The sequence below is a fragment of the Phyllostomus discolor genome, chromosome 3, assembly GCF_004126475.2.
Source record: "Phyllostomus discolor isolate MPI-MPIP mPhyDis1 chromosome 3, mPhyDis1.pri.v3, whole genome shotgun sequence".
NCBI lineage: Eukaryota > Metazoa > Chordata > Mammalia > Chiroptera > Phyllostomidae > Phyllostomus > Phyllostomus discolor.
The window spans coordinates 205,197,867-205,216,201 of NC_040905.2; the positions used below are offsets into that span (position 1 = coordinate 205,197,867).

Genomic DNA, 18,335 nt, shown 5'->3' on the forward strand with positions numbered 1-18,335 from the left:
TAAGATTATAACATTAGTACTGCATTCAGCCCTGGCTGGTGTGGCTCAGTGGATTGAGTGCCAGCCTGTGAACCAAAGGGTCACCATTTCGATTCCTGGTCAGGGCACATGCCTGGGTTGCGGGCCAGGTCAGGTCCCCAGTGGGTAGCATGTGAAAAACAGTAACACATTGATGTTTCTCTCCCTCTCTTTCTCCTTACCTTTCCCTATCTCTAAAATAAATAAATAAAACCCTTAAAAAAAATAAAATTAGTATTGCCTTCAGAAGTTAATAGGAATTTTTTTTTCATTATAGTTATGTTACCTTTTGACATATAATTAGGTTCATTTATCTCCATCCTTTCAATTTACGGTGCAAAAGTCCAAATTATACCTAAAAATATATACAATGAATCTTGATTTTATTTATGTCTCCTTTCTCCCATCCCCATAGGTAACCATGATTATTAGTTTCTGGGTTATCTTTCCAATGTTTCTTTTTGTGAAAATAATAAAATACTGATATACAGGGTGGGGCAGAAGTAGGTTTATAGTTATGAGGATGCAAAAAGAGTTTATTCTTGGATTATTATTGTTATTTTCCATAAATACAATTGTAGGGTAATTATATTTTCCATACAAACAAAGTAGGGTAAATCTACTTTTACCTGACCCTGTATTTTAATCCCTCTTTTAAACAAAAACTAGCATATTATATATACTGTCTTGCACCTTGCTTTTTTAACTTCATGTGTCCTAAAGGTCATTCTCCATCAGTTCAGAGAGAGCTTCCTCATTCTTGTTTAATGGCTGCATAGTATTGTGTAGTTTGGATGAATCATGATCTTTTCAACTAGTCCTCTATTGATGCGTATTTGGGGTTTTTCCTCAATCATTTGCTATCCAAATACTGTTACAATATTGAACTTTGTACATGTGTTGTTTTGATTTTATGAAAGAGCATTTGAGAGTAGAGTAGATTCCTGTTAAAGTCGATTTTTGTTGGCATGTAAGGTAATTTTGCTTATGTAATTTCATTTTATTTGCCAAATTCCTAGGAATGAGAGTATCTGTTTCTCCATAGGCTTTTAAGATTGTGTTATTAAACTTAAGCGTATAATGGTAGTTTTAATTTATCCTTTGATGATTGAAAATAAGCAGTTTTGTCATGTTTAAGGGTGACCTTTTTAATGAATTGTTTCTTCATATTTTTTGCAGTTAGATTTTTACCTTTTGTTCTTATTTTTAGAAGCCTTTTATATATTTGAGAGGTCAACACTTTGAGATACAATTTGCAATTATTTCTCCTGGTTTGTCATCTGTCTTTTGACTTAAATTATGATGGTCTTTCGGACTTTTTTGACACACTGTTTTTGTTTATTTAGTTTACTTGAATTTATCAAGTTTTTCCTTTAAAGTTTCTGTATTTTGGGTCATAATTAGAAATGCTAACCCTGCTCCCAAGTAATAAAGGAATTTACACATTTTTAAAATTACTGGGTTTCATTTTACTACCTTTAGACCTTTGATTAATGAATTATATATGAGTATTTTATTCTCATGTATAGTGTCAAGTACAGATGTTAGTCATTCTTTTTTCAAACGGCCATCTACCTGTCTCAGTACCATTCATTCGAAAGTCTAATTTTCTCCCATTGACTTGAGATGCCACCTTTATTGTATATCACATTTTCATATATAGTTAGCCCTCTTTCTCCTTTTTATATTTTTCATTAGTTTTTCTGTTATTCATGTACCAGTGCTACACTGTTTATGTACCTTACATAATAGGTTTTAATATTTGGCAGGGTTGCCTTCCCTCCCCAGTTGTTCTTTTTGTGGGTTTTGCCAGATATAGGCTTGTTTATTTTTACATACATTTCAGTTTCCACCTTGTAACTCTGGAAAAAATTATTGGTATTTTTATTGGGGAGAATTGACATCTTTATGATGTCAGTCATTTTATACAAGAACTTGTGACATCTTTTCATTTCTTTAAGTCTACCTTTTTTGCCTTTTTAGGGTACTTTTAAAATTTTATTTCAGAAAATTAAAACACAAAAATGAAAACATAAAAAAATAATATGAACCCCTGTACTATTTATTACCTTTAACAATGAGCAATATTTTTAATAGCTGGACTACTTGACTTACAACTGGGGTTTAGTTCTTGACTCAGTTTATCTGACTTCAAAAGGCAATGTTGCTCTAGTCGCTGTGACAGAAGAGTTTCTAGGTAAAAGCATTTCTAATTATGACCCAAAATACAACAAAATTTTTTAAAGATAAAGAGCTCTAAGTGATCTTTCAGCTGTTTCAGAGTGATTTTTAACAACTAAACTAAATCATTTTCCTGTTGAAGTATAGTATATAAAAGTTAAAAGTCATTCCAAATTTAGAATGAACATGTCACAGATTTTATTTTTTTGTTCATTAAGTAATGATGGAACCAGTAAGATGATAAAACCAGTAAGATTTTATTTTTTTGTTCATTAAGTAATGATGGAACCAGTAAGTTTAGAGGAACTGGAGGTTATATAGTTCTTCCTTCAATAAAAAATATTAGCAAAAGAGGAGTAGGTTAGAAAGAAACTGGTTAATATCCTGTAGGTAACCTTTGGGTTATCTTTTCTGTTGGAAAGAAATCATTTGCATATCTACTGGACACAAATCTACAGGTTAATATGTAACTTCACAGAATCCAGGTCCTTAATTAGTAGTAAGTAGCTAAGTCAAAGTTGGTTTTATCGAGAAAGCTAAATAATCCTTGGGTGGGCATGTTGGAACAAAGTCGGTACACTGTGTAAAAATAGTCAGTGGGTCAAATCTGGCTTGGTGCTTGGAATAAAATTTTTTCGGAACAGAGCCATATTGCTGTCTATGACTGCTTTTGCACCATGGTAGCAGAATTAAGTAGTTATGGCAGAGATTACTGGCCCACATAGCCTAACATTTTGGCTATTTGGTCCTTGACAGAAAAGTTTAATACTTCCTGTATTAAACACTGCTTCAGGATGTTATGGAAAGGACTTGTTACCAGCATTATCTAGGCCTTCCAGGACTGGGGTGATTTTTCTTAAGAACCCGAAAGGAAAATTGAGATGATAAAGTCTCTGCCTGGTATTTCTGCACCTAATGAACTTCTGATTTTCCTCCCTGTCTCTTTCTGTATTTTTACCTTATATGTGTACGTCTTTGTAGTGTAGCCACTACACTACATGTAGAAATGTAGTGTAGCCACATTTCTAGTTGTCTCTGTCTTTTCCTACAGTTTGCTTTTCCCTACTGCTCTGTATATTCACTCTTCCTTCTAGCTCCTTAAACTGGCTATAATATGGAATGTTAATATATATATATATATATAAATATTGTACTGGTGAAGTTTTATACTCCCTGTTCTTAATTTTTAACTTAGGTCAATTTAAACTGTTTTATTATATATATATATATATATATATATATATATATATATATAACAGTTTATATTGTGCGTTCTGTTCATCTTTTTTCTGCCACTCATCTCTCCTCCCACCTCACAGTTGTAGCTTTCAGTTGAAGAAAAGTTTCCTATACTGTTTTAAGCTGTGAAGGAGTGCAGGGGGGGAAACATGGAAATAATGACTACTTTCTTAGTCCTAAACTTTGTTTCAGAGTATTTTAAAACATTTTTTTCATGTAGGGGTTTATATGCGAAACCTTGAAGGACACCTTAAAGTAGTTTGGAAGATATAGAATGGTTAACTTTGTAGTTCACACTTACTAAATATTGGTCGGATATTTGATGATACAGTCTTAAGACAATAAATAAAATTTCAGAACTAGAGTCCTGTTTTCTAAGGGTTTTAAAATACAAACCTACATAGTTTTCTATTTAGAAAAGGTTACGTTTAGTATAGATATTTAAAGTAATAGTTTCTATTCTCACATCCTTTATGAAGTCAGAAGTAGAGCTCAATTAGGACTTCGAGTCAAGATGGTGGCATAGGTAAATATGGCTCGCCTCCTTGCACAACCACATCAAAATTACAACTCTGCTGTAGAGCAGCCACTATTTAAAACCATCAGAAATCGAATTGAATGGAAGTCCTACAAGTATGGAATTAAAGAAGAATCAAACTATGGAATTACAGAAGAAACCACACTGAGACTTGTAGGAGGGGCGGAGACACGGAACAGGCTTGTCCCATACCCACTTGTGGCAGATAAAAATCAGGAGGGATATCTTAGGAGCAAGGGGTCTCAGTCCCACACTATGTGCCCCAGCCCAGGGTTCCATTGCCACCGAGGTGAGTCTCCATAATTTCTGGCTGTAACACCACCGAGGTGAGTCCCCATAATTTCTGGCTGTAACAACCAGGGGGGATTGAGGCTGTGGAAGGCAGAAACTGCTGAGTCTCAGGCAGTTCCTTTTAAAGGCCCATGCACAGATTTACTTGGATTCATTCCCTTTGAGTTCCAGTGTGGGGCAGCAGATTGAAAAGCATCAGAGACATAGGAGGAGGAACTAAGCAACAGCTTTCTCCCAGACAGAGTGCTGGCAGAGGCCATTGTTCCTTTTCTGAGCCCTCCACCCCACAACCACAGAGCTGGCAGGCGGGCACCATTATCTGAGACTTTGTCAACCTGGCTCACACTGTTTGCTCTACCCTGGTGGTTCCCTGATGCCCTGCTCCACCCAAGCTGTTCTCAGTGACTTTTCCATACAAATGGCTTGTCTTGTCTCATGCTTCATATTTTCCTAAATTATTTCAAAAAAGCAACATCTGGCTTCAGTGAGCCCCATCCCTCTCACTAAGTTGCCCCCAGCTAGGCACTAGCAGCAGCTCTGCCTTGGTTCACAGTTTGGCTTCTGTTGGGTACCTCCAAGCCCAGCACAAGGAGCAGCCATCTGAGATCACGTTGTAGCTTATGCTTTGTGACCCTGGACAGAACACAGTCAGTGGCTGACCTTGTATGTGCCAATAGCAGTCGAGGCTCAACTACAACAGGAAGTAACACAGCCAGCATGGTGGGCACACCTTGAGTACCCAACTTGGGTCACAGGGGAGGCTGTGCCACTGGACTCTACAGGACGCCTACTATATCAGGCCACTCTGCCAAGCCTGCAAGAAATAGCAGCTCTGCCTAATACATAGACACAAACACAGGGAGGCTGCCAAAATGAGGAGACAAAGAAACGTGGCTCAAATGAAAGAACAGAACAAAACTCCAGAAAGAGAGCTACATAAAATGGAGGAAAGTGATCTATAAGATGCAGAGTTCATAATACTCAAGGAACTTAGTGAGGACCTCAACAGCATAAAAAATCCATTCAGAAACAAAGATCACACTGTTTACAGAGATTACAGTAATAAAAAAGAATAATATATAGGATACCAACAGTAGAGTGAATGAAGCCAATAACCTAATCAGTGATGTAGAATATAAGGAAGCAAGAAACAACCAATCAGAACAGCAAGAAGAAAAAAAATCCAAAACAAAGAGGATATTGTAAGAATCCTCTGGCACAATTTCAAGTATACCGACATTTGCATCATGGGGGTGCTGGAAAGAGAAGAGGAAGAGCAAGAAATTGGAAACCTATTTGAAAAAATAGTGAAAGAAAACTTCCCTAACTTGGTGAAGGAAATAGATATGCAAGCCCAGGAAGCACAGAGTGTTCCAAACAAAATGAATGTAAAGAGGCCCACTCCAAGACACATAATAAGTAAAATGCCAAATGTTAGGGAATCTTAAAGGCAGCAAGAGAAAAACAGTTACCTACAAGGGAGCTCCCGTAAGGCTGTCAGCTGATTTTTCAAAGGAAACTTTGCAGGCTAGAAGGGATTGGCAAGAAGTATTCAAATTGCTGAAATGCAAGGACCTACAACCGAGATTACCCAGCAGAGTTATCGAGGGACTGATAAAGAGCTTCCCAGACAAGAAAAAGCTAAAAGGAATCATCACCACAAGACCAGTATTACATGACATGTTAAAGGGTCTCCTTTAAGAAGAAAAAGATTAAAAAATATGAACAATAAAATGACAATAAATACATATCTATTAACAGTTAATTCTAAAAAGAAAAATAAACAAGCAGAACAGAAACAGAATCATAGATGCAGAGAACATTTCAGTGGTTACCATATGGGAGGGGAGTCGGGAGGATAGGTGAAAAAGGTAAAGCAATTACACACTGCCAGTTGGTAGTTACAGAATAGCCATGGGGATGCCAAGTACAGCACAGGGAATAGAGTAGTCAGAGAACACATGACCTGTGGACATGGACATGTATGGGGATTACCTGAGTGAGTGGGGTGGGGCTTGATAAAGGGGGCCAAAAGAAACAACCCAAAAAACCTTGGGGCAACTGTAATAGCATAATCAATAAAGTATAATTTTTTAAAAAGGTAGTGTTCTATTAAAGAATTACACTGCTTCATAAAATAATATTTTTTCATCTTCAAGATAAAGCAAAAGGAGAGAAAGAGTAATACTGACACGTTATACGAAGTTGTGTGCTTGGAAAGTGAATCAGAAAGAGAGAGGAGGAAAACTACAGCCAGCCCCTCGATCCGCCTGCCACAGTCCGGGTCTCAGAGCTCAATGATACCATCTCCTCCGGAAGATGACGAAGAGGAAGGTAAATTGAAGGCAGGGCTTCTGTTGTGGTTTGGGGTGGAGGACAGTTTTATTAGGGAATTGATAATGTGACATGACACTTGCAGTTCTTTCAGTAAATACTCATGACAGTCTACTATATGCAAAGGACATGGGAGATCAAAAAAAGATTACTGTATTTTGCCACATGTGATGGGCTCCTGTGTATATTGTGCACATACATTTTTGGCCCAGACTTTCAGGAGAAAAATCTTCCATTTTAATTTTTTAATTCAATTATTTATGTTTAAGTACTTGTTTTTGTGTTAAAAAGTAATTTTAGCATTAATTTTTGAACATACAGATATTATTGCTTTCTAGGGTTACATTTTTAACACGTAAAAATAAATGAAAGAATTAAAAACATTTACGTAGATACAGAATTAGTATTGCCCATGTATAGTGCACATCCTTATTTTTCCCTCAAAAATTTGGGCAAAACTACATTGTACATGACAAAACACAGTCACTTTGGACCTTCTTTAAGATAATTGTAATCAAGTTTGACAAAATGAGACTTACATTTAGTTCTTCTTTAAAGAATCAGTCTAGCACTAGCTTAATGTACTAGCACATTTTTAGTGTAAAATTTACACAGCTTTCACTTGAATATTTTATCTCATTGGCTCATTTTATAGAGACAAGTTCATTTGCCAGAAGTGGCTTCCACTTAATGACCCTGTCACAAAATATACAATTTATTTTAATACACAAATTGATACTTACGCATCATTGAGTTTTTACACTGATAAACATTAGGAATCAACCAGTTGGGTTTTTTCCTCTTTTTTAATGGTTATATCTATGAACTAATATGTCAGTCTGCAGATACCTGTTAATAGATACTACATAGCAGGGAGAAAAAGAGGGAAGGAGCACAGGAAAAGTGAAGATTTGGGAGGCATTTTCTAATTTATAATTTTGTACCAAGGCTTTATTTTTAAGGGTGGAAAAGCTGATTATGCTAGAAGGTCATGTGAAGCATGTGTCCATGGGAAGTTCACAGAAGTGTTCTAGAAACATAGAGAAGAACCCATTTTTTATTGTGGGGAGAGTGGTGTGGGGCGTACAAAGGTTAGTTTTTGAGCTGGGACTTGGAAAGTTTAGGGAGAATTCAAGCAGGGCCGTCTGGCTGGTTTGGGCACTCCTGGCTAACAAAGTACATTAACAATGGCAGAGAGATGGCAGGAATGATTGATTGGGTTAAAAGAAAGAACAGTCATGATTATATGTACTTTTTTCAAGTTTAGAGCAAGTTCTAAATTCCTACTTCCCGTATTCTCTGTAATTTCCACTTTTCCTATGACTAATCAACTTAGAATCATTTATTAGTAATATTAATGGCCACCAATTACTAGATACTTAATATGTGGTAGATAGGCACTTTGTTTACAAAATAAAATAATACTCTGTTTATGTAATCCTCACAAAAACCCTAAAAAATAGGATTCATTATTATTCTTATTTCGCATATAAGGAAATGGATTCTCAGAAAAGTGTACTTGTCTGTAGTCACACAACTAGAAAATAGCAGGGAGGATTTTATCCAGGTCTGTGAGTGAAAGGTCTAAGCTCTATTCTGTTATCACTTTTGTGCATTTAGTTCACATAAAGCATTTTGAAGTGCAAAGAAAGCACATGTATTGTTTTTGGAGAAGTCAGAGAGACAACTTAGTCTCCCTGCAGAGCTCGTTCAAGTCCTGTGTTAAAACTGGGAAAGGTGGACTTGTTCCTGCTACCTGAGATTATCTACACTGTTTAACTGGTGGTCTTCGACCTGACAAAGCAAGTAAAAGTTTACAGAACTCTCCTATACTTAGGTTCAGCAATAAAAACAAACCAGCAAAAAACTGAGAAAGACGCTGTTTATTATGAAAACAGTGAATGTTCAAATCTTCACAATAGAGATTTTAAAGAGCATCTACCAGTTACAAAGAAATTTGGGCCCAGCTAAACGATAGCATTAGGACAGGCATCTAGTTATAGTATATACTGAGTAGTAGGCATAGATGTTTTTAAAAGATTTTATTTATTTATTTTTAGAGAGGGGAAGGGAGGGAGAAAGAGAGGGAGAGAAACATCAGTGTGTGGTTGCCTCTGGTGCGCCCTTTTCCCAATTGGGGACCTGGCCCACAACCCAGGCATGTGTCCTAGACTGGGAATCAAACTGGTGACCCCTAGTTTGCAGGCCAGCATTCAATCCACAAAGTCACACCAGCCAGGGGAGATTTTTAAATACAATCGAGGGGATTCAGAAGGCCTATACTGACTATTCATTAGGGAGCCATAAGGACTAAAGGCATCATGGGAGAATCAGGGAACACCAGAGCACGAGCTCTGTGCAGGAGGAGAGTGTCCTTTTTTGCCCCACATTTTTTCCCTCGTGTATAATACAATTTCTGGTATGTAATACCATGCTAACTGGGGCTGGAGAAGACTGTGTAGCATGTCATTTTTAATTCCCTCTAATCCAGTATACAAACCAGGGAAACAGTCCCATTGTGATCTCTTTTGCTCCCTGAAAAGAAATGGCTGCAACCCCCTAGAGTGGCTCCTTATTCAAAAGGCATTTGTGCTTACAGGGCAGGAAGTCAGCAGTTATAAAGAGGGAGCAGGGGGTTTTCAGAAATATCCTGAGATTGCCTGCTCACTCCCCATCCTTAGGTGCATGGAGTTCTAAACACAGATTTCAAACTACTCCTATTTAGATTTGTTGAAAGCATCCAAAACAGAAAAGAATTTTGTAAGATAGATAGGTTTTGTAGGGTAGCTCTTTAAAGGAATTGTCACTTCTTGTAAATTTTAGTACATTTTTGAGGCTTCCTTCCCCGAAAGAGTTGTAGTATATTGACATTTTAATGTGTAGAGAATTAGTTGAGGCGTTAGAAAGTAGGACCAATTTTGGCAGAATAGTAAAGTACAAGTTTATCTTAGTGCCTTTGAGACTTTCTCTTTTTCCTATTCATCCATCCACAGAAGATGTCTCACATTCAATGTGACCCCTTCCCTATCTCACCATCAAAATTGATGATAATGCCCAAGGCAAATGAAAGAAAATTTAATAGAAGATACTTTAGTAAGTATCATGGATTTCTGAGTCTTTAAAAAAAAAAGGCAGTTTGTAATGTAATCATCAGGTGTATAAAACTCTAAAACTTTGTTTAGGCAAGTTAAACCAGAAAATGTAGAAACAGCATTGGTGGAAAACAAGTGCTATTGTACTCAACCACTGGAAACATAAATTGGTAAAACCATTTTGGAAGGCATTTAAGTTTCAAAACCCTTAAAAGTATGCTTTTTTTTTTTTTTAAATCCAGGAAGTTCACTTCTGGGCATATACCCAATGAAAGCAACAAGATATGTTCATCCTGATTCTATTTGTAGCAAAAAGTTGAAAACTCCCCAAGTGTCCAACAAAAGAGGATTGATTAAGGAGATACTGAGTCCTTATTTCCCCCTTCTTTCCCTACACTTTTCAGGGCCTTTCACAGCCTTCACTGGTGTCCTTTTTTTAATGTCTTTCCGTGTTTTATAATCTTTAAATTCACATTTGAATTTACTTTTCCTAATTACTTGAATTAAATTTGAAATGACTCATTTTAGTCCTTCTTAATATTTTTTTGCTTTCTAGTTTAATGTATGCCGTTGTTGAAAATTTAGAAAATCATTAACACATAAAGGAGAGAAAAAACACATCATGAGAGAGAAAATATAATTCCATTGTGCAGAGGCAATAATTATTAATATCTTGGTATAGTCCATTCCAAACTATTTTCTATTTTTTAACCTGGTTTAGATCATAATGAAGATTTAGCTCTTGATGTTTCTATATTGTGTGGTATTTTGCCATACCATTATGTAAACAAATATAGACATGCAATTACATTGTAAACACGTATCATAATTTATTCAGCACATCTCTCCTCTTCTGTTGTTGGGCACTTAAGTGGTTTGTAATTTTTTCAACTGCTGGAAATGAGACTGCTATATATTTTCATGCACAAAGCTGTTTGCTTTGGAAAAGGAGAGGGAACATACCATATTTTGAGTCCTGTCATTTTATGATTAAATGATACGTTTCTTCAGTTGACATAACATGAACCTACATGGAAAGCAAGAGAATGAAAAAGATTACAGCAACATTCCATGTAGGACCACTTTTATTTTCTTGGTATTTATACCTGTATTCTAAAGAAGAGAAATTATGTCTTTCTGCTTCCAACACAGTCATTCAAATTTGTTCTGTTTCCATGTCATTCTTTTGGCTAGCATAGTCACCTCTGTTATCTTTTTGTGTTTGTTTTGTTTATGGAAGATAATGACGAACCCCTCTTGAGTGGATCTGGTGATGTATCCAAAGAATGTGCAGAAAAAATTCTTGAAACATGGGGAGAACTGCTATCGAAATGGTAAGTTATAATAGAATAATTCTCCTTTTCACCTGCAATTCTATTATGTTCAGTTTTGGAACCAATAATAGAAAACTAAGTGTGAATTTCATGTTCTACATTCTGTTTTAGAAGTCTACGAGGGTATTAGTGAATATCTGAAATCAACATTTAGAATGTCAGAAACCTAATAAATTCTCATTGCTGCAGGAAATATTTATTCAGAGATGGAGTCTATAGTGAGAATAAATAAGGACAGAGGTCCTTTATATGGAAGAGGTTAGGAACCAGTGACTGGTTAAGATAAGACACAATAGTTAGATAATATGCAATAAATCAGTGAACTACAGAGGACATTCACACAACACATGGAGCCACAGATGAGACCCCAGCTGGGATTTTTCCTGTGTTACTTAAGGTGACAGAGCAGAATGTTATAAACATGATATATATTAACTGCTCTACCAATTACTTTTCCTATTAATACTTGTTAAATTCAGGAACTTTTATCAGCTCAAGAGATAGCTTGACAAGGTGCCCTGACCTTTGTGGTTCAGTTGGCTGGGTGTCATCCCACTAAACGAAAGGTTGCCAGTTAAGTTCCCCATCAGGGCACATGTCTGAGTTGCAGGTTCTGTTCCCAGTTGGGTACACGCGAGAAGCAACTGATTAATGTTTCTCACATTGATGTTTCTTCCCCCCTCTCTAAAGATAATAAATAATGTCTTAAAGAAAGAGAGCCTGACAACAATGTTAACAAGCACTATCCTAGGACCAGCAGTTTCAACTGGTGTGTCACAAGAATTTTTAAAACATGCAGTACCTGCCCTGGCTGGTATGGCTCAGTGGATTGAGTGCCAGCCTGTGAACCAAAGGGCCACTGGTTCGATTCCCAGTCAGGGTATATGACTGGGTTGTGAGCCAGGTCCCCAGTAGGGGGCACACAAGAAGCAACCACACATTGATGTTTCTCTCTCTCTTTCTCCCTCTCTTTCCGCTTCTCTAAAAATAAATAAAATATTTTTAAAGTACTTTAAAAAGAAAAAGTCACTAAATTTTAGAAAAAAAAAACCTGACTATTTAGTCAAGGGCACTGACCTCTTTTCTCTCAGATTATCAAATTAAAAAATGACAACAGCTGACACAACAATGGCTGTCCAGTGTAAATGAATCAAAATTATACTTACTTTTTTTTTTGTTGGGTAGGCAGAAAATTTTGTTTCGGTGTGTTACAGAGTTTTAGTAATTAGTTTATATGTGCCAAGGTTCTTGAAATTCGCAACGGTAGACTGTCAGAAAAGAATACACAACCTTTAGGTATTTATCAGTGAAACCAGAGACACTCAGGTAAGTCAGTTTGGTGAGACATTTATGCAGTTTCCTTTTTCCTCTGTGTAGGGTGTCAGGATATGCTGAAAAAATAGCTGAGCTTGAAAGTGATCGCTTCGCTTCTCTATTTCAGAGTTTCTGATTATTAAGGTTGTCATATAAGTACCCCATAGGCCTACTACCTTGGGGTTTGATTTTTCTCAAAAGTCTTAACTGCTGAAGCCTTTCACTCTATTCTTAGTAATACTGTGTCTCAGCATTTAAAAAAAACTTCATGCCCTTAAGGGATAGGACTACAAATGGGCATCATCTGCTCCCAGCACTCTCACAATGCCTTACACTTTTGGTAAAATGCTCTTCACATTGGGAAATGTCAAACGTGTACAGGAATAAATGCAAGCCAAAGCACAGTTTGTCTTTCCGTAAGTGGTTTTAATAAAGGAACTCTGCAAAAGCCCCTCAGGGGAATAGTTCTCATTTATTTTTTCTATTCCTTTAGCAATCAGGAGACAAACCTGCTGATGTTCTCGTCACAATTATATTTTCAGTTCAGTGACTTCGGAGTGTTTGTACTGCTGCTGGCAGGAATTTTATCTGTATAAAAAGGTTCCTGCTCTAAAATAGACATGTAATTGAGTCTTGAATGGTTACATAATAGTGTGTTTAAAATCATTTAGATACAGCAGTTAGCTGCTAGATTTCATTTAATGAACTTGCTTTTTATACACTTGCTTGGAATTTGTTTTGTTATCAAGCGTTATTTATTAGTTAATTCATTTAATTAAGTGATGTCCTTCTTCTGCTCCCTCAGGTATATTAATTGAGTTTCCATCTGTCTAAACTGTCTTCAGAGTGTTTAAAACTGTTTTTGCTGGTTTTAGTTATGTCTTCAGAAATAATAGTACAGTCAGTCAGTTGTATTTTCAGTTCAGTCAATTCAGTCAGTTGTATTTTTTTATCATGATTATATGTGTTCTGTAGATAGGAGGTATCCCAACATTATGGAGTTGTAGAGCCTGGTAGACAAGGCTTCAAAGACTACCTTTCCTACTTCCAAGCTGTATGGTCTTGTCCAGGCTGTCTCGGGCAAGTCACTTAACTCTTCTGAGTCTGTTTCTTTATTTATAACATCCAAGCCTATAAAACTGCCATTCAGAATTACTGTTAATTGAACATAATGGATGTTGTAGTAGTAGTTATTACTAATGAGCTATATCCCAGGCACTGTGCTGTCTCAGCTGTCACAGCCCGATGGACTAGTATCCATTTTTACAGATGAGGAAACTGGCTCAGTGATGAAGTCAGCAGTTCCAGTTAGTGAATGGCAAGCCCGGAATTTTTAACCCCATCAAAAACCATCCCCAAAGCTGGTTTATTTCACGTCACATTCGATTTTAGTGACGTTGTTAGTAATAATACCTTTGAGCTCTAATTTTCTAAGTTCATTTTAATGTGACTCTTAGTGAGTAAGAGAACTAATGTCAATACAGAATAATATGGTTAGTTAAAGTTAATGGTATCAGTGACATAAAATTATTCTGAAAATTTTACCAATATAAATTAAGCTAAGGTTAGCAAATCAACCTAGAGGTAGGTCTATATTTTTCTGTAAAAGGCCAGATTCACATACATTAGACTCTGTGGCCAAATAGTTTCCGTCACAGCTACCCAGTCCTGCGGCTGTAGTGGGAAAGCAGTCATAGATGATGCAGGAACAAACACAAAGGCCTGTTTCAGCGACAGTTGATTCATAGAAACAAGTGGTCGGCTGGATTTGGCCCATAAGCTGTAGTGTACCAATCTGTGCATTAAGTAGCAGAACTGCTTTTGTTCTTTCTGCTGTCAGCTCTTCAATTTATGTATGCAAGCTCCAGCAGAAGTAAGGCCTGCTCGAGTGGGGCTGGTGGGATAATACTGTGGGTGTAATAATTTATAGTTTTAATTTGAACATTTCACCCAAAATGTCATATGGTGTACTTGAGTGTGATAGTGTTACAATACAGAGTTCCATGCTTATGATTTTGTAATAAAAAAATAAAAAAGGGTGTTATTTGTGCAGGAGTGTGTGTGTGTGTGTGTGTGTGTGTGTACATGCGCACACACGTACATGCATACATATGTATTTTTTTTTCCCTAAGCAAAGACAACACTGTACTGAATTGTCTTTAGCCCTTGCATTAAGGTACTAGCGTCACAGAATTAACCATTTTTAAATGTGCTGTGCATTATTCTGCTGCAGTTACAGGAACATTTGAGAAAAGTCTCAGACCTTTTTATGTTTTGATAGTGGTCATTCTGTGTCAGAACCTCTGTTTAAATTGGATAGTCACGGGAGGCTTCTGACAGGATAGTTCTCATGTCAGAAGCCTGCTTTGTTGACTCAGTAATGGAGGCTTTCAAAGCACAAAGCAGGTGTGATGCAACAGATAGAACATTTATTGGTCTTGGAGGTTGTGGACTACCTCAGTTATTTAACTGACTTCCCTGAATGTTTTCCTTCATTTGTAAAACTGGAGACACTACTACCACCTACCTCAGATGCTTGTTACAAGGATCAAGTAAGATTGTATGCAAAAGCACTTTCTATGTTATTACCAACATTTCAGAATAAGGTTTATTTCCTCCACTTCATAGATGAGATAGATGAAGTTCAAATACTTTAACAACTTGTTTTGATGTTACAATATAGTAGAAACCCTCTTAATCAACATAGTCATTCAGAAAAGTCACTTGAAGGAAGCATTCATAAAAGCTGCTAGAAACATTTATTTTTATACTATTTTAAATCTTAATTTTAACTGAGAGTAAGTACAGTGTGCCAATTTTGAATCAGGGCCAAGCACTTATCTTTGGCTGTGTGCCCACTGGTGGGAATTTTGCTTTGTTTATCTTACATAAGCCACAACCATAAAGCTATGGTTTCCAGTTTGGCTTTCTGTTTCATTTTTTTTAAAAGTAGAACAATAGTTTGAAGATACTTAGGAAATAGTCAGATTGCAGAATTCTTTCTTCCACCGTCTTTTAAAGTTATCTTGGCCACATCTGGTTGAACAGCTTTATGTTTGTTTGTTGTTTTTTTTACTAATATGTGACCTTTATTAAGTGTTTGTAAATTAGTAATTTAGTTTTCATAAAAACAATACTCTTAGAGAACACTTCTTTTATGTACTCTGAACTCTGGCTTTATTTTTAGGCATCTCAACTTGAGTGTGAGGCCAAAGCAGTTGTCATCCTTGGTAAGAAGCGGTGTTCCCGAGGCTCTTCGGGGAGAAGTCTGGCAGCTGCTGGCAGGTTGTCACAACAACGACCACCTGGTAGAAAAATACCGAATTCTCATCACAAAGGTAAGGGGACGATGATTCAGCTTCACCATTAATACTCTTAGAAATTTGTTATGAGAAGATCATTGTGGCTATTTGATTTCCAAGAATTTTTATAATTCCTTTATCTAATATAAGAATAGAACTTTTATACTGCTAGCCCAAAGGTATTTCTAGTCTTGGCACAAAGGAGGAGAAGGCCTAGGTTTTCTCCCTTGACTGACTTCACCTCTGGCAAAGGATGTCCTTTACCATTGTGTACCTAAGTCCTTTTTCACAGTAATTGCATTCCATTGCACTTTAGTTAGATCAGTTGTGCTTTGCAGTGTGTAAACACTTTCTTTTGTTTATTTTAACCCCTTTCACATGTCACAGAAATGGACTCTTGGTAGGTAAGGCCCACTTCTAGTTTCTACAGTTGGAAGAATATACCAGTAGTTCTGTTATCTTAAACCATATTTCCTTTTTTAGTTCATTTCTCTAAAGTGAAGAATTCTCACATTGTATAGTATTCCTTTTTTAAGTTCATGCATTCCTCAAGGCTTTGCAAGTGAAGTAACAACTATTCCTTGTACAAGAATTTAAAATAATTTTCTGCAAGGTTAGGCAATGCCTTAGTAACTATGTTATTGGTTTTAATTTTTGTTTTTGTTTTCTCAAATTCTTGAAATATTTATATTTAGGAGGCAGTTTTTCCAATGGTATGCACATCCCAAACTTGGCCTGTGAATAAATTTCTCAGAACCCTCAATAATGTTATGTGACTTTTTCAATGTGACAAAAAGTGGGACTTCTTTTTAAAAATCTATTAACACCCTATAAGAAATGAATAGTACCTCTATAAAATTATTTAAAGACCTTTAGATGGGAAGAACAGCATTTGAACATGATAACTGAATCTTTTCTTAAAGAAAATTACACTGATTTGCTCAAAATATTAGTATTTCTTCTCATCTTATTTCTAGACAGATTTTTTTCTTTCAGGAACTAATATTCTGATTCCCTCTATTATGTTGATATAACTGTTTAACCAGCATCTGTTGAGTACCTGTATTACAACCATAATGTTGGAGCTAGGAGGTCAAACACAGAAGCATTATCTGTCATGCGGTAGGCATGTTTCATACAATAGTATGAAAACGCACAGTTGGAACTATCAAAAGTAGTGATAAATTCAGCTGGGAGAACAGGAGAGTCTTGATCAGAAACATAACACTTAAGATGGGTTCAGAAGAGAACTCCCAGGTGTGGGAGGACGGAAGAGCATTGTGCTCCGCATATGAATGGAAGACGAGGGTATGTAATGTGTGGAGCTGGCAGAGCTGCACCTAGTTGATTGGTGTACCCTTTATTGGAAAATCATGTTTCGAATGCATAACTCAGTTGTACTCGTATCTTTCTAGTTCCTCTTTTGAAGTCCTTTGAAATGTTCGGCCAATTAAAGGTTTTTAGTGTGGCTCTTCATGCAGATCATTTTATGACATGAAGTATTCTCCTTTTCTGGTGCCATGAAAATGGTGATGTCTAGGTTTTTGTTTGTTTGCTTCAGATTTTATTTATTTGTAGAGAGAAGGGAAGGGAGGGAGAAAGAGAGGGAGGAGGGAGGGAAACATCAACGTGCGAGAGATTTGGTCAGTTGCTTCTTGCCTGGAGGACCAGCCCACAACCCAGGCATGTGCCCTGATTAGGAATCAAACCAGCCACCCTTGGTGTTCACAGGCTGGCGCTCAATCCACTGAGCCCCACCAGCCAGGGCAGATGCCTTTTTTGAGTAGGAACTTGATAATTACATGACATTGAAAAGATTAGCTATTCACAAAATCTTATATATTTGATTGTTTTATATGTACTTATGTTCTCTATATTTCACATTACACTTTTACTATCATGCAGATGGCTAGAACCTAAAAAGATTTCTAATGATGTGTATGTTAGTTTCAACTGCTGGTAGATGATCAGAAAATACAAATTATTTAACTATCATAATATTGGTGAAAGCTTTTTTTATTGTCTTACACTACAGCGTTATTTAATGCAAATTGGTATTGCTTTTAATGCAGGCATACAATCATGCAGCATGTACTTTTCTGTATCTTTTTTTGCTCATCCATTTTTGTCAGTGTATCAGTAGCTCTTTTTTGTTTTCATTATTTCAATTGCTGAGAGTATTCCATTGCACCAGTAAACCACACTTATAAAAAATGTATTCTGCTAATGTAGATATTTTCCCCTATTTTTAGCTATTATGAAGAAAGTTGCTTATGAACATTCTTGCATATAGGAGGTGCTATGGTCTGAGTGTTTGTGTCGCTCAAAATTTGTATGTTAAAACCTAACCTCCAAGGTGGTGATATTAGGAGGTGGGGCCTTTGGGAGGTGATTGTGTCGTGAGGGCAGAGCCGTGGTGATAGGGATCAGTGCCTTTATAAAAGCGGCTCCAGACAGATCCTTTGCCACCTTCCACCCTGTGAGTACCCAGCAAGAAGTTGACAGTCTGCAACCCAGGAGAGGGCCTTCATAGGAGCCCAGCCATCTGGCACCCTGACCTTGGACTTTCAGCCTCCACAACATGGAGCAGTAAATTCCTGCTGTTTATAAGTCATCCAATCTGTGGTATTTTGTTACAGCAGCCCAACAGACCAAGACAGCAGGATTTGTACATAGTATTATACACATGTAG

At 36.7% G+C, this 18,335-nt stretch overlaps 1 protein-coding gene across 7 annotated transcripts in view; it reads left to right on the top strand.

Annotated features, from left to right (window-relative positions):
• The window catches only part of RABGAP1 (RAB GTPase activating protein 1), a 152,649-nt gene that overhangs the window by 61,617 nt on the left and 72,697 nt on the right, over positions 1-18,335 (top strand). For all 7 annotated transcript variants that reach the window (XM_036022181.1, XM_036022182.1, XM_028508729.2 and 4 more), the window contains 3 exons: positions 6,427-6,601; positions 10,934-11,027; positions 15,529-15,679. In XM_036022181.1, the coding sequence (XP_035878074.1) occupies positions 6,427-6,601; positions 10,934-11,027; positions 15,529-15,679 (420 nt within the window). The remainder of the gene's footprint in view (positions 1-6,426; positions 6,602-10,933; positions 11,028-15,528; positions 15,680-18,335) is intronic.